The sequence below is a fragment of the Arachis stenosperma genome, chromosome 1 (assembly GCF_014773155.1).
Source record: "Arachis stenosperma cultivar V10309 chromosome 1, arast.V10309.gnm1.PFL2, whole genome shotgun sequence".
NCBI classification, from domain to species: Eukaryota; Viridiplantae; Streptophyta; class Magnoliopsida; order Fabales; family Fabaceae; genus Arachis; species Arachis stenosperma.
Genome location: NC_080377.1, coordinates 121,238,986 through 121,262,897, shown reverse-complemented (window position 1 = coordinate 121,262,897; position 23,912 = coordinate 121,238,986). Strand labels below are relative to the sequence as shown.

Sequence of the window (23,912 nt, the reverse complement as noted above, 5' to 3'; positions counted from 1 at the left end):
CTGTTTTGCTAGATGACCCGGACCCGAGAATATAAGTTGAATCGCCCTTACTATCGTCTTCGTCGGCACTATCATGCGGTTGAGCGTAGTGGATTGGTGTGGCTTCGAGAGGGACAAATTCAGGACTTGAAGGACACGGTCCATCACCAACAACCACGTCACGGACCGCAACATACAACTCCATTATATGTTGCGGCATTAGCCGTGCATGTACGTCGAACATTACCCTCACATGCTGATGATCCCCGTCAATCTAAAATAACCAGTTGGTAAATTCACCGTTCGAAAGTGTCAGCAAAAATTTATATGCAACCCGCCCAACCTTCGTGGTATCTATTTCCCCCATATTGCTCAACATGATCTTCTTTAGCGCATGTAGGGTATCAACCCGGTTAGTACACAACATGACAGTCTCATCAGACTCAAAAATTACTCATTCATCACCGTGTTTGACTATCCCATTAGCATAAACCACAACAAAGAAGATTGATTATTCTCCATTAGAACAAAACAGAAAGAATAGAAAGAAAAGATTGGTTTGTGAATTGTGTGAGGAAAGGTATTGGGATGAGCTATATAAAAAGAATTACTCGCCAACATATCTTCGGTGCACAGGTACCTAAACTATAATACGCATATTGCGGGTGTTAAAATCCAAATTAAACCGTTGACTATATCTCAAATGCTGAGAGTGAAATTAGAGAAATATATATATATCTTGAGTGTTGAGATCACATGCTCTTTTTGTGCATATCTCGAGTGATCAGTATCTGATTTCTGTTCTATTACTTATCTCAAATGTATTCAGGATACGATTCGGCGTCATCCGATCACAACACGGATCTTAAACGCCAAAATATATTCATTTCTAAGTGTGTCATTCAGCATCCAAAAAAAATTACTAGTTATGATTTTATAGAGACTATAAAATGTAGAGAGATAATATGATTGATAGAGCATATATAATTGTTCTCAAACTAATTAATAATTTTTGAGTATTTTGTTCTGCTTCCAATCTATAGCTAACTTTTCTTTTTCCTCTGCCAGTGTCACTTTGGTCGAAGTATTTGTTGGTACAGGTCAATTTGTATATCTGATCTGAGGTCAAACTCTGTCAAAAAAATTTAAGATTTTCGAGTTTAATAATTTTTGGTGACTTAAGACTTTCGAGTTATAAATTATCTGTATGGACTTCTTATTTAATTGCCTTTAAAAGTGTGACTTAAATATTCTTTTCGTATTGAATAATGATCGGTCGATTTTTTCCGAAATAAATTATGGAAAAAGGATTTGAAGTTTCGACTTTTGATATATGGTACAATAAAATAGATTGGTTGCAGATATTTTAGAATCATAATTATTTGTACTAAATGTATAGATCAGTTAAATAAGTATTCGATGATTTGGTGCATTGTTTGATGTATGATACATAGTAAATAAATCAATTTATAAGCCGGTACTGAGGGTTGCATTGCTTAAAAAAAAAAAGAAAATAATAATAATAAAAAATAAAAAATGTACAACAAAATATTAGATCAGATGCACTATTTATAAACATCGAATAAAATTTTGTGACATAAACATTAAAATTATCGACTTTTTCATAAGTCACATGTTAACTAATTTTTTTTTCTTTTACGATGCATAATAAGAAACTAATACACATAATATGAAAAATGGGTTCTAGAAGGGCGTCTATGTTATAAAATAACTAAATAAATAAATAAATAAGGAAGAAGTAACCAATATAAAGTAAAGAAATATGATTAGATAATAATATTAACCACAATTACTATCTCAATATAAAAGATATGATACTTATATATTTACATATATGTATTAATGTATGAAAGAAAGAAAGAGAGGAAGAATTTTGTATATAGACAATATAAAGAGAGAGAATTCTTATTGCTTGTGTGTGTCAAAGTTTCAGCCTATGCCCCTATTTATACATGTGCAAGGCTTTACTTTTTCAAACTAGATTAAATACAATCACCCTTGGTAAACTAAGTCTCATAGAAAATGGTCATCCACATCATTCATCCTTATCACAACAATCCTTATCACAACACTCCCTCTTGGATGACCATTTAGGATTATTGCCTCGTTAAAACCTTACTAAAGAAAACCCAATGGGAAAAAACTTTAGTGAAGGAAAAAGAGTACAATATCCTTTGTGATGGGGACTGCCTCATTAAAAACCTTGTCAAGAAAAACCCAGTGGGAAAAAACCTGACCAAGGAAAAAAGAGTACAGTCTCCCCCTCTTGCCGACATCATTTAATGTTTCGAAATCGGCGCATCCCAATCTCATGTACCAATCTTTCAAATGAGGATTTTTGGGAGTGACTTTGTGAATAATCTGCCAGATTGTCACTTGAGCGGATCTGTTGGATATCAATTGTCCCTTAATTTTGAAGATCATGAATGAAGAGAGAATTTGGAGAAATATGCTTTGTTCTATCACCTTTGATATATCCGCCTTTAAGTTGAGCAATACATGCTGTATTATCTTCAAACGGACAGTTGGAGCTATCTTCTGATCAATCAGTCCACATGATGACATAATATATTGATCAAACTCCTCAGCCAAAAACACTTGCGACTAGCTTCATGAATCACCAGTATTTCAGCATGATTAGAGGATGTTGCAGTCTTGTTGTTTCGTGGACCTCCATGATATAGCTGTACCACCATATGTGAACAGGTATCCTGTTTGAGATCTCCCTTTATGTGGATCAGACAGGTATCCGGCATCTGCATAGCCAACTAATTATGACTTGGATCCATAGGGATAAAACAATCCCATATCAACCGTTCCATGGAGATATCGAAAAATTTGTTTGATTCTACTCCAATGTCTTCTGGTTGGAGAGGAACTATATCTTGCTAGTAAATTCACTGCGAATGATATGTCAGGTCGCGTATTATTAGCAAGATACATTAGCGCTCCAATGGCTCTAAGATATGGTACTTCAGGACCAAGGATATCTTCATTTTCTTCCTTAGAACGGAATTGATCCTTCTCCACATCCAAAGATCTTACGATCATTGGGGTACTCAAGGGATGTGACTTATCCCTATAAAATCTCTTCAAGATCTTTTCTGTGTATGTTGTTTGATAAATAAAGATCCCACTTTTTATATGCTCGATCTGCAGGCCGAGAAAAAATTTAGTCTTTCCAAGATCTTTCATCTCAAACTCTTCTTTTAGAGTTTTTATAATTGTTGGAATCTCTTCAGGAGTACCAATGATATTTAAATCATCAACGTACACAGCAATAATAATAAATCCAGATGCAGTTTTCTTTATGAAAACACAGGGGCAGATATCATCATTCTTGAATCCGTTTTTGGCCAGATACTCAGTAAGACGATTATACCACATTCGTCCAGATTGCTTTAGACCATATAAAGATCTTTGCAATTTGACTGAGTATAATCCTTGCGAATATTCATTGTATGGTTTAGATATCTTTAGTCCTTCAGGGACTTTCATATAGATATCCCGATCTAATGAGCCGTATAAATAGGCTGTTACCACATCCATTAAATGCAAATGTTATCGCATCCACTACAGGGAAATACGTATCTTCATAATCTATACCGGGCCTTTGTGAAAAACCTTGTGCCACAAGTCGAGCTTTATAGCGCACAACTTTATTTTTCTCATTTCGTTTTCTTACAAATACCCATTTGTATCCAACAGGTTTTACATCTTCTGGTGTACGGACTACAGGTCCAAAGACTTCACGTTTTGCAAGTGAGTCTAATTCAGCCTTCATGGCTGCTTCCCATTTTGGCCAATCATTTCTTTGTCGACATTCTTCAACTGATCTTGGCTCAAGATCCTTACTTTCATGCATGATATTTAATGCCACATTATATGCAAATATTTCATTGACAATTGTCTTATTTCGGTTCCATTTCTCTCCTGTAAAGACATAATTTATCGAGATCTCGTCATTTTCACAATTTTCAGGTACCTGAACGTCTTCTGGCGTTATATCAGAATTTTGGACAACTACAGGTGTCTTTACTATGTCTTTTTCAACAGGAATATTTACCTCTTTTCTCTTTCGAGGATTTTTATCTTTGGAACCGACAGGCCTGCCACGCTTCTGGCGTGTATTGCTTCCGTGGCTATTTGTCCTACTGGGACATCAATTCGAATTGGAGCATTTTCCGCCCTGCCACGCTTTCTGGCGTGAATTTGCTTCAGTGGCTACTTGTCCTACTGGGACGTCAATTCGAATTGAGGCATTTTCCGCTGGTATATAAGATTTGGTTATCCTCTTTGTATCGGAAAATGCATCAGGCAATTCATTGCTATTCTTTGCAAATGTATAATCTTTTGAACTTCTAGTTCACATTGCCCTGATCGAGGATCTAAATGCATCAACGATGATGCATTCCAATTAAGTTCCTTTTCAGGAAGCTTATTCTCTCCCCCTAATGTTGGAAATTTTGATTCATCAAAATGACAATCCGCAAACCGGGCTTTAAACACATCACCAGTTGTATCTCAAGATACCTCACTATAGAGGGAGAATCATATCCAACATATATTCCCAATTTTCTTTGGGGTCCCATTTTGGGTGCGATTAGGTGGTGCAATGGGAACATATATTGCACACCCAAATATTCTTAAATGGGAAACATTTGGCTGCTGGCCAAAAGCTAATTGCATAGGAGAGAATTGATGATAACTCGTTGGCCTCAAACGAATAAGTGCTGCGGCATGTAAAATAGCATGCCCCCAAACCGAGGTTGGGAGATTTGTTCTCATAAGTAAGGGTCTAGCAATTAAGGAGGCGCTTAATAAGTGATTCTGCTAACCCATTTTGTGTGTGAACATAAGCTACTGGATGTTCAACACTTATTCCATTAGCCATACAATAAGCATCAAAAGCTTGGGAAGTAAATTCACCAGCATTATCAAGACGAATTGCTTTAATTGGATTTTCTGGAAATTGCTTTAATCGAATAATTTGAGCCAGTAATCTCGCAAAAGCCAGGTTGCGAGAAGTAATAAGCACACATGTGACCATCTCGAAGATGCGTCTATCAGGACCATAAAATATCGAAAAGATCCACATGGTGGATGAATAGGTCCACATATATCACCTTGAATCCTTTCTAGGAATTCAGGGGACTCAAATCCAATCTTTACTGGTGATGGCCTTAAATTAACTTTTCCTGAGAACATGCAGCACAACAAAATTCACTAGTTTTAAGAATCTTGGTCCTTTAGTGAATGTCCATGAGAGTTTTCAATAATCCTTCTCATCATGGTTGTTCCCGGATGACCCAATCGGTCGTGCCAAGTTATGAACTCATTTGAGTTAGTAAACTTTTGGTTTACAATGGCATGTGATTCAATTGCACTAATCTTGGTATAATACAATCCAGATGAAAGTGAAGGTAACTTTTCTAATATAACTTTCTTATTTGAATCATGAGTTGTGATACATAAATACTCATGATTTCCCTCATTCATTGTCTCAACATGATATCCATTTCAGCGAATATCTTTGAAAACTCAACAAGTTCCTCAGAGACTTGGTAGATAATAGTACATATTTATTATAAATTTTGTTCCTCCAAAAACAAAATTATAGCTCTTCCGGAGCCTTCTATCACATTGCCTGAGCCAATAATAGTATTAACATACTCTTCTTTTGGCACAAGATGGGTAAAATATATATCACTTTTAAGAATAGTGTGCGAACTTGCACTATCCGCAAGGCAGATATCTTCAGAATATATCCTTACCATTTTTCTTCAAAAACAAATAATAATATAATAAAATGAGTAAAAGTACATGCACAGTAAAATTATTCACATGAATACTTAACAAGCACATACATATATCAAATTATTCCATCATTGATCAAATAGCCAATATCTCCTTCAGAATCCTTAAAGAAATTAGATACATCATAATGAGTGATGAAATTTTCATCATTTGAAACAAAATTTGTTTCCTTTCTTTGTCATCCCTTTTCAAGGATGCTTGATAAAGATCAACTAGGTGCCTTGGGGTACGACAGGTACGTGACCAATGGCCCTTTCCACCACAACGGAAAAATTTATCCTCAATTGATTTACTTACCCATTATTTCTTTCTTATCCCACTTCTGGTGAGATCTTTTCTTGTGAGCATAATTTTTTCCTTCCATAATTTTCTTGTTATCAAAATCTTGTCATTTACCTCTTCTGGGGTTATAATTTGCCGCATTTGCTTCAGGAAATGGGGCGGCGCCAGCTGGGCGCGCTTCATGATTTTTTAAGAGCAACTAATTGTTGCGTTCAGCAACAAGAAAGCAAGAAATTAACTCAGAACATTTTTAAATTCTTTTTCTCAATACTGCTGCTGCAGGAGCACAATCAAGATATGGAAGGTCGAGAAAATTTTCTCTAACATATCGGGTTTGAGGAGGTATAACTGTCTTTTGATGATTGTACATTTCTTCAAGGTCTTTCCACAGATCTGTAGGATCTTTTAATGTGGGATATTCATTTTTCAATCATACGTCAACATGACGACGAAGAAAAATCATAGCTTTGGCTTTATCCTTCTGGGATGCATTATTTTCAGCCTTAATGGTATCTCCAAGATCCATTAAATCAAGATAGATTTTAACATCTATATCCATGATAAATAATTATTTCGAAATATATCAAGAGCATTAAATTTAAGATGAGAGAGCTTCAACATAATGAAAATTTGTTACCTGGAGTCTTCCTAAAATTTCATTAGAGCTTCGTGCTGATAACGTGTTATAAAATAACTAAATAAATAAATAAATAAGGAAGAAGTAACCAATATAAAGTAAAGAAATATGATTAGATAACAATATTAACCACAATTACTATCTCAATATAAAAGATATGATACTTATATATTTACATATATGTATTAATGTATGAAAGAAAGAAAGAGAGGAAGAATTTTATATATAGACAATATAAAGAGAGAGAATTCTTATTGCTTGTGTGTGTCAAAGTTTCAGCCTATGCCCCTATTTATACATGTGCAAGGCTTTACTTTTTCAAACTAGATTAAATACAATCACCCTTGGTAAACTAAGTCTCATAAAAAATAGTCATCCACATCATTCATCCTTATCACAACAATCCTTATCACATCACTCTATAAATTTTCATCCGCTTTAAAATTTAAATGCCACCGCATGCATTGTGTTTCTAGTTCAATACTTCACTAGAAATGTATTCATCATGTATGCGTGAACATTCAATATTAATGGAAGAGAACGCCTTCTTTGAATTTGAATGCTTCCGAATCGCCATCTTTGACAACGATTGATATTCTTCAGCCAAGTATATCTATCTAAGTTCGAAAATGGGATAAAATAATGCTGATATTAAATCACTTCCAATGGCAATAGTATCTACAAAGAAAAAAATTGTGAGAAATTAATTTATTTTAGTCATTAATTAATTAACACCTTTTTACAAAACAATTCAACCATTAATCTTTGTTTATTTATTATTTTATTGCTGGTTAATTGTTAACTAAAAAAATGTTTTTTCTTTAAAAAAAATAAATAGTTGTTTGCTTCTTTTATATATAAATATAAACACTACATTATGAGTAGAAGGATAAAAATTTACGTATATTTATTTTGACTATATTATATGAATACTAAAATTATTAATTATTAAAATTAGTTATTAAAATAAAATATATATTAAAATAAATTAAATTATATCTGTATTTATAAATAAATATATTAATAATTAATTTTAATAATTAATTTTAATATACAAATAATATTTTTATATTTATTTTTTATATAAAATTAATAAAAAAATATTAAATAATAATTTAATAAAATTTATTAAATTATATAATAATTCTTAACTATCAATTTCATCCAAAAATAACGGCATGCATGCGGGCCTTCGCCGGATAAAATAGTATCTAGAAGAAAAATGAAAATCAAAGAAGACCCAACATAGCGGTCGTAGTCAGCACCTTCACATACACACAATCCCATCTCCAATACCCATGACCCCATTATATGCCTATAAATCAAAGCCATTACTCTGCTCATCATCAACCACACACTACAAAGCTAACCTCATTTATTACTAACTACTTCTCATTCCTTTCATTCCTTCCTTTAGCTTCTTAATTCACAATCATGGCCGTCTTCACTTTCGAGGATGAAATCACCTCCACCGTCCCCCCCGCCAAGCTTTACAATGCTATGAAGGATGCCGACTCCCTCACCCCTAAGATTATTGATGACGTCAAGAGTGTTGAAATCCTCGAGGGAAACGGTGGTCCTGGAACCATCAAGAAACTCACCATTGTCGAGGGTCAGTAACAACTACTCAATTCATAGTAAACATAATACTATATATATGTGTGATAATTATGTGTTGTGAATTGTAATAATAATAATGATATAAATGCAGATGGAGAAACCAAGTTTATCTTGCACAAAGTGGAGGCAATAGATGAGGCTAACTATGCATACAACTACAGCGTTGTTGGAGGAGTGGCTCTGCCTCCCACGGCGGAGAAGATAACATTTGAGACAAAACTGGTAGAAGGACCCAACGGAGGATCCATAGGGAAGCTGAGTGTGAAGTTCCACTCGAAAGGAGATGCAAAGCCAGAGGAGGAAGACATGAAGAAGGGTAAGGCCAAGGGTGAAACTCTCTTCAAGGCTATTGAGGGTTACGTCTTGGCCAACCCTACTCAATATTAGAACACTTTGCTTCATGTTCATAAGCACTTGTTTTCTTTTGAGCATGTTTGTGTGTGCGCATGCTTCAAGTCATTGGTTTTTTTCTATGTAATAAGAAAAATAAGTGTTGCTTTTCTTTGTTTTTTTGATGTAGCTTTGTCTGGGCTTCATAGTTCATATCGATCAAATTTAATATCAAAGAAATTTGAATGATTATTATGGTATACAAATATCATTTTAGTTTTTCTCAATAACTTATTTACTTTCTAAGATAAAATATATTTTTGTTATGATAAGATTAAATTGAATGGCCGTTAATACGAGCGGTTGAATTCTTTTTCCAAATAATGAATTACGTTGAAAAGCAAATTGCATATGCTTATAAATAGACAAGAAATCTGAAGGGCATGACACAAGCAATAATAATTCTTTCTCTTCCCTCACTAGCAATATTTCTCTATCTCTCATTTTATATATACACATTACATCATATAATATTAAGTAAATAAATATATGAATCATCCTTATTAAGCTAATTATATTAATACTAGAATTTTTATTTACACTTTTTTATTTCATATTTATCTTTTGTATTTATTTATTTTACAATACGTTATCAGCACGAGGCTCTGATCAAATTTTTAGGAAGACTCAAGTAACAAATTTTCATTATGTCGAAGCTCTCTCATCTTGAATTCAATGCTCTTGATATATCTGGAAACAATTATTTATCATGGATACTAGATGCTGAAATTCATCTTGATTCAATGAATCTTGGACATACCATTAAGGCTGAAAATAATGCATCCCAGAAGGATAAAGCCAAAGCCATGATTTTTCTTCGTCGTCATCTTGACGAAGAATTGAAAAATGAATATCTCACATTAATAGATCTTGCAGATCTTTGGAAAGACCTTGAAGAAAGGTACAATCATAAAAAAACGGTGATACTTCCTTAAGCTCGATATGAATGGACGCACTTACATCTACAAGATTTTAAATCTATAAATGAATATAATTCTGCAATGTTTCGAATCACCTCACGAATGAAATTGTGTGGGAAAAAGATAACTGATCATGATATGTTGGAGAAAACTTTCTCAACCTTCCATGCCTCGAATGTGCTCCTGCAGCAGCAGTATCGAGAAAAAGGGTTTAAAAAATATTTTGAGTTAATTTCTTGCCTTCTTGTTGCTGAACGCAACAATGAGTTGCTCTTGAAAAATCATGAAGCGTGCCCAGCTGGCGCCGCCCCATTTCTTGAAGTAAATGCGACAAATTATCCCAGAAGAGGTAAATGACAAGGTTTTAATAACAAGAAAAATTATAGAAAGAAAATGAATTATATTCAAAAGAGAGGATCTCACCAGAAGTGGGATAAAGAAAGAAATATCGGGCAGAATAAATCAACAGAGGATAAGTGTTTTCGTTGTGGTGGGAAGGGCCATTGGTCACGTACCTACCGTACCCCAAGGCACCTTGTCGATCTTTACCAGGCATCTTTGAAAAAGGATGACAAGGGAAAAGAGTCGAATTTCGTTTCAAATGATGCTAAAAATTTCACCACTCATTATGATGTATCTGATTTCTTTGAGGATCCTGAAGGAAATATTGGTCATTTGGTCAATGATGGAATAGTTTAATGTGTGAGATTGTTAAGTATTCATGTAAATAAATAATGTAAAGAACTTATTGTTAAGCTTTATTTTCTATATATTTAAGTTTCAAATATGATGTATATAAATAATGAAACATTAATGTTTATGAATTTTGAAATCGTTAAATGTGTCATGTTTTAAAATAAAATTTTAGTATATGACATTATTTTTATGTACAGTATTTCTTAGAAAAATAATTCCGATCAAGTATTCAATTTAACTGTACATACTACTCATTTTATTATTATTTGTCTTTGAAGAGAATGGCAAGGATGTAATGAAGATGTATGCCTTGCTGATAGTGCAAGTTCGCACATTATTCTCAAAAGTGATATATATTTTACCCATCTTGTGCCAAAAGAAGAATGTGTTAATACTATAATTGGCTCAGACAATGTGATTGAAGGCTCCGAAAGAGCTATAATTTTGTTTCCCGAAGGAACAAAATTCATAATAAATAATGCATTGTTGTCTACCAAGTTTTGAAGAAACTTGTTGAGTTTTAAAGATATTCGCCGAAATGGATATCATATTGAGACTATGAATGAGGGAAGTCTTGAGTATTTATGTATCACAACTCATGATTTAAATAAAAATGTTATATTAGAAAAGTTACCCTCACTTTCATCTGGGTTGTATTATACTAAAATTAGTGCAATTGAATCACATGCCACTATAAACCAGAAGTTTACTAGCCCAAATAAATTCATAACTTGACATGATAGATTGGGTCATCCGGGAACAACCATGATGAGGAGAATTATTGAAAACTCTCATGGACATTCACTAAAGAACCAGAAGATTCTTAAAATTAGTGAATTTTGTTGTGCTGCATGTTCTCATGGAAAGTTAATTTTAAAGCCATCACCAGTAAAGATTGAATTTAAGTTCCCTGAATTCCTAAAAAGGATTCAAGGTGATATATGTGGACCTATTCATCCACCAATTGGATCTTTTAGATATTTTATAGTCCTAATAGACGATCTTTGAGATGGTCACATGTGTGCTTATTGTCCTCTCGCAACCTGGCGTTTGCGAGATGATTGGCTCAAATTATTCAATTAAAAGCATAATTTCTAGAAAATCCAATCAAAGTAATTCGTCTTGATAATGCTGGTGAATTTACTTCCCAAGCTTTTGATGCTTATTGTATGGCTAATAGAATAAGTGTTGAACATCCAGTAGCTTATGTTCACACACAAAATGGGTTAGCAGAATCACTTATTAAACTCCTCCAATTAATTGCTAGACCCTTACTTATGAGAACAAATCTCCCAACTTCGGTTTGGGGCATGCTGTTTTACATGCCGCAGCACTTATTCGTTTGAGGCCAACGAGTTACCATCAGTTCTCTCCGATGCAATTAGCTTTTGGTCAGCAGCCAAATGTCTCCCATTTAAGAATATTTGGGTGTGCAATATATGTTCCCATTACACCACCTAATCGAACCAAAATGGGATCCCAAAGAAAATTGGGGATATATGTTGGATATGATTCTCCCTCTATACTGAGGTATCTTGAAATACAAAGTAGAGATGTATTTAAAGCTCGGTTTGCGGATTGTCATTTTGATGAATCAAAATTTCCAACATTAGGGGAGAGAATAAGCTTACTGAAAAGGAACTTAACTGGAATGCATCATCGTTGGTGCATTTAGATCCTCGATCAGGGTAATGTGAACTGGAAGTTCAAAAGATCATACATTTGTAAAGAATAGCAAATGAATTGATGTATTTTCCGATACAAAGAGGATAATTAAATCTTATATACTAGCGGAAAATGCCCTAATTCGAATTGATGTCCCTGTAGGATAAGTAGCCATTGAAACAAATTCACGCCAGAAGCGTGGCAGGCCTGTCGGTTCCAAAGACAAAAATCCTCGAAAGAGAAAAGAGGTAAATAATATTCCTGTTGAAAAAGACATAGTAGAGACACCTGCAGTTGTCCAAAATTCTGATATAGTGTTAACGCCAGAAGACGTTCAGGTACCTGAAAATTATGAAAATGACGAGATCTCGATAAATTATGTCTTTACAGTAGAGAAATGGGATCGAAATAAGACAATTATCAATGAAATATTTGTATATAATGTGGCATTTGAATATCATGCATGAAAGTAAGGATCTTGAGCCAAGATCAGTCGAAGAATGTCGACAAATGAATCATTGGCCAAAATAGAAAGAAGCCATGAAGGTTGAGTTAGACTCACTTGCAAAACGTGAAGTCTTTGGACCTGTAGTCCGTACACCAGAAGATGTAAAACCTGTTGGATGCCGGTGGGTATTTGTGAGAAAACGAAATGAGAAAAATGAAGTTGTACGCTACAAAGCCCGTCTTGTGGCATAAGGTTTTTCATAAAGGCTCGGTATAGATTATGAAGAAACGTATTCCCCTGTAGTGGATGCGATAACATTGCGTTATTTGGTCAGTTTATCTGCATATCATAAACTGCATTTGCATTTAATGGATGTGGTAACAACTTACTTATACGGCTCATTAGATCATGATATCTATATGAAAGTCCCTGAAGGATTAAAGATATCTAAACCATCCAATGAATATTCACAGGGGTTATACTCAGTCAAATTACAAAGATCTTTATACGGTCTAAAGTAATCTGGACGAATGTGGTATAAACATCTTACTGAGTACCTGGCCAAAAACGGATTCAAGAATGATGATATCTGCCCATGTGTTTTCATAAAGAAATCTACATCTGGGTTCATTATAATTGTTGTGTACGTTAATGATTTAAATATCATTGGAACTCCTAAAGAGATTCCAACAATTATAAAAACTCTAGAAGAGTTTGAGATGAAAGATCTTGGAAGAACTAAATTTTGTCTCGGCCTGCAGATCGAGCATATAAAAAATGGGATCTTTATTCATCAAACAACATACACAGAGAAAATCTTGAAGAGATTTTATATGGATAAGTCACATCCATTAAGTACTCCAATGATCGTAAGATCTTTGGATGTGAAAAATGATCAATTCTGTCCTAAAGAAGAGAATGAAGATATCCTTGGTCCTGAAGTACCATATCTTAGTGCCATTGGAGCGCTAATGTATCTTGCTAATAATACGCGACCTGACATATCATTCGCGGTGAATTTACTAGCAAGATATAGTTTCTCTCCAACCAGAAGACATTGGAGTGGAATCAAACAAATCTTTTGATATCTTCATGGAACGGTTGATATGGGATTGTTTTATCCCTATGGATCCAAGTCACAATTAGTTGGCTATGTAGATGCTGGATACTTGTCTGATCTACATAAAGCGAGATCTCAAACAGGATACCTATTCACATATGGTGGTACAGCTATATCATGGAGGTCCACAAAATAGACGATTGCAGCAACATCCTCTAATCATGCTGAAATACTAGCGATACATGAAGCTAGTCGCGAGTATTTTTGACTCAGGAGTTTGATCCAATATATTCTATCATCATGTGGACTAATTGATCATAAGATAACTCCAACTGTCCTGTTTGAAGACAATACAGCATGTATTGCTCAACTTAAAGGCGGATACATCAAAGGTGATAGAACAAAGCATATTTCTCCCAAATTCTTGATAGAACAAAGCATATTTCTCCCAAATTCTTCTTCACTCATGATCTTCAAAATCAAGGGACAATTGATATCCAACAGATCCGCTCAAGTGATAATCTGGCAGATTTATTTACAAAGTCACTCCCAAAAGCCCCTTTTGAAAGATTGGTGCATGAGATTGGGATGCGCCGATTTTGAGACATTAAATGATATCGGCAAGAGGGGGAGATTGTACTCTTTTTCCCTTGATCAGGTTTTTACCCATTGGGTTTTTCTTGACAAGGTTTTTAATGAGGCAGTCCCCATTACAAAGGATATTGTACTTTTTTTCCTTCATTAAAACTTTTCCCATTGGGTTTTTCTTTAGTAAGGTTTTAATGAGGCATAATCCTAAATGGGCATTCAAAGAAGAGTGTTATGATAAGATTAAATTGAATGCCCATTAATATGGGCGGTTGAATTCTTTTTCCAATAATGAATTACGATGAAAAGCAAATTGCATATGCTTATAAATAGAGAAAAAATCTGAAGGACATGACACAAACAATAATAATTCTTTCTCTTCTCTCACTAGCAATATATCTCTCACTTTATAAATAGCAATATTTCTCTATCTCTCATTTTATATATACACATTACATCATATAATATTAAGTAAATAAATATATGAATCATCCTTATTAAGCTAATTATATTAATACTAGAATTTCTATTTACACTTTCTTATTTTATATTTATCCTTTACATTTATTTATTTTACAACAGTTTTTTATTTTTAATATTTTTTAAATTTTTTAAAATGATCTGTAATGTTTAAATTGATTAAATTTTATTACTAAAAATTTAAAATAAATTTCACTTCTACTTCTCTCCTTAAAAGACAACAAAATGCAATAGCTGAATCAAGTTTCTTTCTTTACCAAACAACTATATGGTAATTATAAAAGTAATAAAACATTATTATGAATTCTTAAGTAAAGTGAAATGGGTACGAAAATGATGAGAGAGGTGGAAGCTTTACCTTGGAGTTGGAGGAGAAGAGCACTAAACAGTTGCAACATTTGATTTTGAGAATAAAATAAGACAAGATATTAAAAATATGACACAAAAAATAAAAATATAAAAATTAATATTTTTATATTTTATTTGATGATAAATTATACTAAATTATTAAAGATAAATTTATTTTTATTTTCTCATTCAAAAAATTTGAGAAAAAATTATAATAATAAAAAATATAATTATAAAAAATTAACAAAAAAATAAAAAAATAATAAAAAATAAGTTGTGTTTTTTATTAATATTTTTATATTTTTTCTATCAAAATATACACAAAATAATTAATTTAGTATCTTTAGACACAATATCTCTATTTTATCTCATCTACTAAACATAATTTTTATGTTTCTATGTTTCTATTTTAGTGTTTGTCTCGTGTCTGTAAACAAACTTAACTTAAACAAAATAGAGTCGATACTTGCTCATTTTCAGAATCAAGAATGAGGCTTCGAATTAGGGCAAAAGATTTGATGGATCTCTCGCAAAGAGTTCCATCTGATGCATGGAGCTATTTAAAGTATTTATAATAAGGTGTAGTTTTTTTTTCAAAGTCAAAAAAATTTATTCGTTAGGAATAGAATTGCAAAAAAGGTCCAACTATTAGACTAGTACAAACAGAATTGGAGTTCTCCCAAACATACTCAAAAGAGTAAAAAATACTTAATTTAAAATAAGAAATAGCACTTCAATGTGGGATTGCAGCAAGTTTTTGAAAAAGCTTTAATGCAGATACAGCGATGGAGTCTGATGATGGAGATTCTTTCTCAAATATATGGTGATTACGAGCATTCCAGACGCACCAGCACACAATAGCTGTAAGATGGAGGGGTGAGCACCATTAACCTTTAACTGAAAAAATAATTTGAGGTGGTTCCAACCTTGATGAAAGTGTTCTTTTTCTCCTGCATCAAGGACCTCCTGTAAATTACATTTTTTCCATGTTTCTTTTGAAATTGGGCATCGAAAAAACAATGATTTATGGACTCTTCTTCTCTGTTGCAGCATCGACACATAGGATGGATAGAGGTTATACGATGGTGGAGGGCTTGCATTATCTCCATAAGAAAAATTGAAATTTTGGGGGAAGACCCATCTTCCATAGGTCACGCCATAATTCCTTGTTTTTCATTATTTCAGGGCACATGTCTATGGGTAAATGGTGGAAAAGGTAAGCTATTTAGTATCCTGAAGACACTTGATATTTTCCATTCTTATTAAAAGACCAAATGATCTCATCTTCTCTATTACCAATATTGGTTGCAAGAATTCTTCGTCTCATCGCTTTTGAAAAATTATGTTCAATTAAATTTTAGTTTCATATTTTGCCAGGTAGCATCAAATCACGGACCCGAAATAAAGGCTGAGTTAGTACAGAATTAACTTCAGAAGGAAGAACATAGTATGGATATAAAGGAGAAACCCAAGGATCTCCAAAAATTTTGATGTTATCACCGGTTCTAACTTTTCAACGGAGACCCTTCTCTATCACTTTTCGACCCTCAAAAATACTCTGCCACCCTGGTGCACGAAATTGTGATCTCTAATAATGGCATTCAACTTGGTATACGCGTTTATAACTCAGCACTTTCTTCACAACCTCGCACAACTAACCAGCAAGTGCACTGGGTCGTCCAAGTAACAAACCTTACGTGAGTAAGGGTCGATCCCACGGAGATTGTTGGTATGAAGCAAGCTATGGTCATCTTGTAAATCTCAGTTAGGCGGATAATAAATGGTTATGGAGTTTTCGAATAATAATAATAAATAAACAGAAAATAAAGATAGAAATACTTATGTAGATCATCGATGGGAATTTCAGATAGGCGTATGAAGATGCTGTGCTCCTTCTGAATCTCTGCTTTCCTACTGCCTTCATCCAATCCTTCTTACTCCTTTCCATGGCAAGCTGTATGTAGGGCATCACCGTTGTCAATGGCTACATCTCATCCTCTCAGTGAAAAAGGTCCAAATGCTCTGTCACGGCACGGCTAATCATCTATCGGTTCTCGATCATGTTAGAATAGAATCCCTTGATTCTTTTGCGTTTGTCATCACGCCTAACAATCGCGAGTTTGAAGCTCGTCACAGTCATTCAATCCCGGAATCCTACTCGGAATACCACAAACAATGTTTAGACTTTCCAGATTCTCATGAATGCCGCCATCAATTCTAACTTATACCACGAAGACTCTGATCTCACGGAGTGGAAGGCTCGGTTGTCAGGCGAGGGCAACCATGCGTCGTGCATCAGGAATCCAAGAGATACACACTCTAGCTTTCGCTTGTAGAATGGAAGTGGTTGTCAGGCACGCGTTCATAGGGACGGATGATGATGAGTGTCACGGATCATCACATCCATCAGGTTGAAGTACGAGTAGTATCTTAGAACAGAAATAAGATTGAATTTGAATAAAAGATAGTAGTAATTGCATTAAAACTCGAGGTACAGCAGAGCTCCACACCCTTAATCTATGGTGTGTAGAAACTCCACCGTTGAAGATACATAAGTGATGAAGGTTCAAGCATGGCTGAATGACCTATCCCAAAAACGTGATCACAGGATCAAAAATACAATTCCAGATGTCTAATACAATAGTAAAATGTCCTATTTATATACTAGACTAGTTACTAGGGTTTACAGAAGTAAGTAATTGATGCAGAAATCCACTTCTGGGGCCCACTTGGTGTGTGCTTGGGCTGAGCTTGAACTTTACATGTGCAGAGACTTCTCTTGGAGTTGAACGCCAAGTTGTAACGTGTTTTTGGCGTTTAACTCCGGTTCGTGACGTGTTTCTGGCGTTTGACTCCAGAATGCAACATGGAACTGCCGTTGAGCGCCAGTTTGCGTCGTCTAATTCCGAATAAAGTATAGACTATTATATATTGTTGGAAAGCTCTAGATGTCTACTTTCCAACGTTGTTGAGAGTGCACCATTTGGAGTTTTGTAGCTCCAGAAAATCTATTTCAAGTGCAGGGAGGTCAGAATCCAACAGCATCACCAGTCCTTTGTCAGCCTCCTTATCAGAGTTTTGCTCAGGTTCCTCAATTTCAGTAAGAAATTACCTGAAATCATAGAAAAACACACAAACTCATAGTAAATTCCAGAAATGTGAATTTAGCATAAAAACTAATGAAAACATCCCTAAAAGTAGCTAGATTATACTAAAAACTATCTAAAAACAATGCCAAAAAGCGTATAAATTATCCGCTCATCACAACACCAAACTTAAATTGTTGCTTGTCCCCAAGCAACTGAATATCAATTAGGATAAAAAGAAGAGAATATACTATAAATTCCAGAATATCAATGAATATTAGTTCTAATTAGATAAGCGGGACTTGTAGCTTTTTGCCTCTAAACAGTGTTGGCATCTCACTTTTTCCTTTGAAGTTTAGAATGATTGGCATCTATAGGAACTTAGAATTTCAGATAGTGTTATTGATTCTTCTAGTTAAGTATGTTGATTCTTGAACACAGCTACTTTTATGAGTCTTGGCCGTAGCCCTAAGCACTTTATTTTCCAGTATTACCACCAGATACATAAATGCCACAGACACATAGCTGAGTGAACCTTTTCAGATTGTGACTCAGCTTTGCTAAAGTCCCCAGTTATAGGTGTCCAGAGTTCTTAAGCACACTCTTTTTGCTTTGGATCATGACTTTAACCACTCAGTCTCAAGCTTTTCACTTGGACCTGCATGCCACAAGCACATGGTTAGGGACAGCTTGATTTAGCCACTTAGGCCTGGATTTTATTTTCTTGGGCCCTCCTATCCATTGATGCTCAAAGCCTTGGATCCTTTTTACCATTGCCTTTTGGTTTTAAAGGCTATTGGCTTTTTCTGCTTGCTTTTTCTTTTTCTTTCTAACTTTTTTCGCCTTTTTTTGCAAGTTTTTGCTTTTTCACTGCTTTTTCTTGCTTCAAGAATCAATTTTCATGATTTTTCAGATTGTCAATAACATTCTCTTTGTTCATTATTCTTTCAAGAGCCAACAATTTTAACATTCATAAACAACAAGATCAAAATTATGCACTATTCAAGCATTCATTCAGAAAACAAAAAGTATTGTCACCACATCAATGTAATTAAACTAAATTCAAGGATAATTTCGAAATTCATGTACTTCTTGTTCTTTTGAATTAGAAACATTTTTCATTTAAGAGAGGTGAAGGATTTATGGAATTATTCATAGCCTTAAGACATAGTTACTCAATACTAATGATCATGAGGTACAAAACATAAACACACATATAGCATAAAAACCGAAAAACAGAAAAAATAAGAACAAGGAATGAAACCATCTTAGTGATAGTGGCGCTTTCTTCTTGAAGAAACAATGATGTCCTTGAGTTCTTCTATATCTCTTTCTTGCCTTTGTTGCTCCTCCCTCATTGCTCTTTGATCTTCTCTAATTTCATGGAGAATGATGGAGTGCTCTTGATGTTCTACCCTTAATTGATCCTTATTGTAACTCAAATCTTCTAGAGAAGTGTTGAGTTGTTCCCAATAGTTGTTGGGAGGAAAGTGCATCCCTTGAGACATCTCCGGGATTTCTTGGTGATGAGCTTCCTCATGCGTCTCTTGGGTTCCATGAGTGGACTCTCTTGTTTGCTCCATCCTTTTTTTAGTGATGGGCTTGTCCTCCTCAATGTGGATGTCTCCTTCTATGATAACTCCAGCTGAGTAACATAGATGGCAAATAAGATGAGGAAAAGCTAGCCTTGCCAAGGTAGAGGGCTTTTCGGCTATTTTTGTAGAATTCAAGGGAGATGACTTCATGAACTTCTACTTTCTCTCCAATCATGATGCTATGAATCATGATGGCTCGATCCACAGTAACTTCAGATCGGTTGCTAGTGGGGATGATGGAGCGTTGGATGAACTCCAACCATCCTCTAGCCACAGACTTGAGGTCCAGTCTTCTTAATTGAACCGGCTTGCCTTTGGAGTCTCTTTTCTATTGAGCTCTTTCCACACATATGTCCATAAGGACTTGGTCCAACCTTTGATTAAAGTTGACCCTTCTAGTGGGGTGTACATTTTCTTGCATTGTAGGCAAGTTGAACGCCAACCTCACATTTTCCGGACTAAAATCTAAGAATTTCCCCCGAACCATTGTAAGATAATTCTTTGGATTCGGGTTCATACTTTGGTCATGATTCCTAGTGATCCATGCATTGGCATAGAACTCTTGAACCATTAAGATTCTGACTAGTTGAATGGGGTTGGTTAGAACTTCCCAACCTTTTCTTTGGATCTCATGTCGGATCTCTGGATACTCATTTTTCTTGAGCTTGAAAGGGACCTCAGGGATCACCTTCTTCTTGGCCACAACATCATAGAAGTGGTCTTGATGGGCTTTGGAGATGAATCTCTCCATCTTCCATCACTCGGAGGTGGAAGCTTTTGTCTTTCCTTTCCCTTTTCTAGAGGTTTCTCCGGTCTTAGGTGCCATAGGTGGTTATGAAAAAATAAAAAGCTATGCTTTTACCACACCAAACTTAGAATATTGCTTGCCCTCGAGCAAAAGAAGAAAGAAAAGAAGAAGAGGAAGAGAAAATATGGAGGAGAGGGGGGAAGGTGTATTCGGCCAAGGTGTAGAAGAGGGGGTTGTGTTATGTGAAAATGAAGAAGGATGGAGGGGTTTATATAGTGAGGGGAGAGGGGGTAGGTTCGGCTATTTAGGGTGGGTTTGGGTGGGAAAGAAATTTTGAATTTTGAAGGCATATGGGGTTTATGGGAAAGAGTGGATGGATGTGAGTGGTGAAGGGGGGGTAATTGGAAAGAGAGATTGAGGTGATTGGTGAAGGGTTTTTAGGGAAGAGTGTTTATGGGGAAGAGAGGTTATGGGGAAGAGAGGATGAATGTGAAGAAGAGGAGAGAAGGTGAGTTGAGGTAGGTGTGAATCCTATGGGATCCACAGATCCTGGAATGATCCTGTGGGGTCCACAGATCCTGAGGTGTCAAGGATTTACATTCCTGCACCAATTAGGCATGTAAAACGCCTTTGCATACAATTCTGGCATTTAAACGCCGAAGTGATGCTTATTTTGGGCGTTCAACACCCAATTGCAGCATGTTTCTATCGTTGAACGCCAGTTCCATGCTTGTTTCTGGCGTTCAGCGCCAGCTCTCCTCAGGGTATATTCCTGGTGTTCAAACGCCCGGATGCTGCTTGTTTATGGCGTTCAACGCCAGATCCATGCTCTGTTCTGGCATTGAACGCCAGCCAGATACTCCTTACTGGCATTTGAACGCCAGTAAGTTCTTCCTCCAGGGTGTGATTTTTCTTCTGCTGTTTTTTATTCTGTTTTTAATTTTAGTATTTTTTCGTGACTCCACATGATCATGAACCTAATAAAACATTAAAGAACAGTAAAAAAAAATAAAATTAGATAAATAAAAATTGGGTTGCCTCCCAATAAGCGCTTCTTTAATGTCAATAGCTTGACAGTGGGCTCTCATAGAGCTACACAGGTGATCAGGTCAATGTTGTAGACTCCCAACACCAAACTTAGAGTTTGGATGTGGGGATTCAACACCAAACTTAGAGTTTGGTTGTGGCCTCCCAACACCAAACTTAGAGCTTGATTGTGGGGGCTTTGTTTGACTCTGTACTGAGAGAAGCTTTTCATGCTTCCTCTCCATGTATACAGAAGAACACCCTTGAGTCTTAAACATAAAGTAGTCCCCATTCAATTGAAGGACTAATTCTTCTCTGTTAACATCTATCACAGCTCCTGCTGTGGCTAGGAAAGGTCTTCCAAGGATGATGCATTCATCCTCCTCCTTCCTAGTATCTAAGATTATGAAATCAGCAGGGATGTAAAGGCCTTCAACCTTTACTAACACGTCCTCTACCAATCCATAAGCTTGTCTTACTGACTTGTCTGCCAATTGTAATGAAAATATGGCAGGCTATACCTCAATGATCCCCAGCTTCTCCATTACAGAGAGTGGCATAAAATTTATGCCTGACCCTAGGTCACACAGAGCCTTTTCAAAGGTCATGGTGCCTATGGTGCAGGGTATTAAGAATTTGCCAGGATCTTGTCTATTTTGAGGTAAAATTTGCTGAACCCATGTATCTAGTTCACTAATGAGCAAGGGAGGTTCACCTTCTCAAGTCTCATTACCAAACAACTTGGCATTCAGCTTCACGATGGCTCCTAGATATTGAGTAACTTGCTATCTAGTTACATCTTCATCCTCTTCAGAGAAATGAGCCTCAGATTCCTTTGGGTCTTTAATAGGGAACTCCTTCTTTCTTGAGAGACGTCCCATGAGGTCTTCCTCATTGGGATTCACGTCCTCTCTTTTCTCTCTAGGTTCAGCCATGTTGATTATATCAATGACCTTGCACTCTCTTTTTGGATTCTCTTCAGTATTACTTGGGAGAGTACTAGGAGGAGTTTCAGTGACTTTCTTACTCAGCTGGCCCACTTGTGCCTCCAGATTTCTGATGGAGGACCTTGTTTCACTCATGAAACTTAAAGTGGCCTTGGACAGATCAGAGACTATATTTGCTAAGTTAGAGGTATTTTGCTCAGAATTCTCTGTCTGTTGCTGAGAAGATGATGGAAAAGGCTTGCTATTGCTGAGCCTGTTTCTTCCACCATTATTAAAGCCTTGTTGAGGCTTTTGTTGATCCCTCCATGAGAAATTTAGATGATTTTTCCATGATGAATTATAGGTGTTTCCATAAGGTTCACCCATGTAATTTACCTCTGCCATTGCAGGGTTCTCAGGATCATAAGCTTCTTCTTCAGAAGATGCCTCTTTAGTACTGTTGGATGCATTTTGCCATCCATTCAGACTTTGAGAAATCATGTTGACTTGCTGAGTCAACATTTTGTTCTGAGCCAATATGACATTCAGAACATCAATTTCAAGAACTTCCTTTTTCTGAGGCGTCCTATTATTCACGGAATTCCTTTCAGAAGTGTACATGAATTGGTTATTTGCAACCATTTCAATAAGTTCCTAAGCTTCTGCAGGTATTTTCTTTAGGTGAATGGATCCACCTGCAGAGTGGTCCAGTGACATCTTAGAGAACTCAGACAGACCATAATAGAATATATCTATCATGGTCCATTCTGAAAACATGTCAGAAGGACACTTTTTTGTCATCTGCTTGTATCTTTCCCAAGCTTCATAGAGGGATTCACCATCTTTTTGCTTAAAGGTCTGAACATCCACTCTAAGCTTGCTCAGCTTTTGAGGAGGAAAGAACTTAACCAAGAAGGTTGTGACCAGCTTATCCCAAGAGTCCAGGCTATCCTTAGGTTGTGAGTCCAACCATGTTCTAGCTTTGTCTCTTACAGCAAAAGGGAAAAGTATGAGCCTGTAGACTTCAGGATCTACTCCATTAGTCTTAACAGTCTCACAGATCTGCAAAAACTCAGTTAAAAACTGGTAGAGATCTTCTGATGAAAGTCCATGAAACTTGCAGTTTTGTTGCATTAGAGCAACTAATTGAGGTTTCAACTCAAAATTGTTTGCTCTAATGGCAGGAATTGAGATGCTTCTTCCATCAAACTTGGAAGTAGGTGTAGTATAATCACCAAGTATCCTCCTTGCATTATTGTTGTTGGGTTTAGCTGCCATATCCTTTTCTTGTTCGAAAATTTCAGTAAGGTTATCTCTGGATTGTTGTAATTTAGCTTCTCTTAGTTTTCTCTTCAGAGTCCTTTCAGGTTCAGGATCAGCTTCAACAAGAATGCCTTTTTCCTTATTCCTGCTCATATGAAAGAGAAGAGAACAGAAAAAGAAGAGGAATCCTCTATGTCACAGTATGGATTTGGATCCTCTAAAGTTTGAATTTCACTTTAGAGAGTAAAGTATGATCTTCTACCCTTGAATAGTTTCTCTTTCATATTTATTCTTGGTCCCACCTATGAAATCAATGG

The 23,912-nt window shown here is 35.6% G+C and overlaps 1 protein-coding gene and 1 non-coding gene across 2 annotated transcripts; both read left to right on the top strand.

The window, feature by feature from the left end:
- Positions 1–8,066: 8,066 nt before the first annotated feature.
- On the top strand, positions 8,067–8,858 carry LOC130972114 (pathogenesis-related protein 2-like). The gene is made up of 2 exons (XM_057897152.1): positions 8,067–8,348; positions 8,448–8,858. The coding sequence occupies exons 1-2, from the start codon at positions 8,171–8,173 to the stop codon at positions 8,741–8,743; spliced, it is 474 nt and encodes a 157-aa protein (XP_057753135.1). The 5' UTR covers positions 8,067–8,170; the 3' UTR covers positions 8,744–8,858.
- Positions 8,859–23,107: 14,249 nt separating this feature from the next.
- On the top strand, positions 23,108–23,211 carry LOC130951811 (small nucleolar RNA R71). Its single transcript, XR_009074109.1, has one exon. It is a non-coding gene; the product is annotated as a small nucleolar RNA R71 (small nucleolar RNA).
- Positions 23,212–23,912: the final 701 nt, after the last annotated feature.

Bases quoted from the DNA above. Each gene is read 5' to 3' on its own strand.
- LOC130972114 (XM_057897152.1), top strand. From the start codon at position 8,171: ATGGCCGTCTTCACTTTCGAGGATGAAATCACCTCCACCGTCCCCCCC. The intron at 8,349-8,447 runs GTCAGTAACAAC...ATATAAATGCAG, and splicing joins GAAACTCACCATTGTCGAGG to ATGGAGAAACCAAGTTTATC.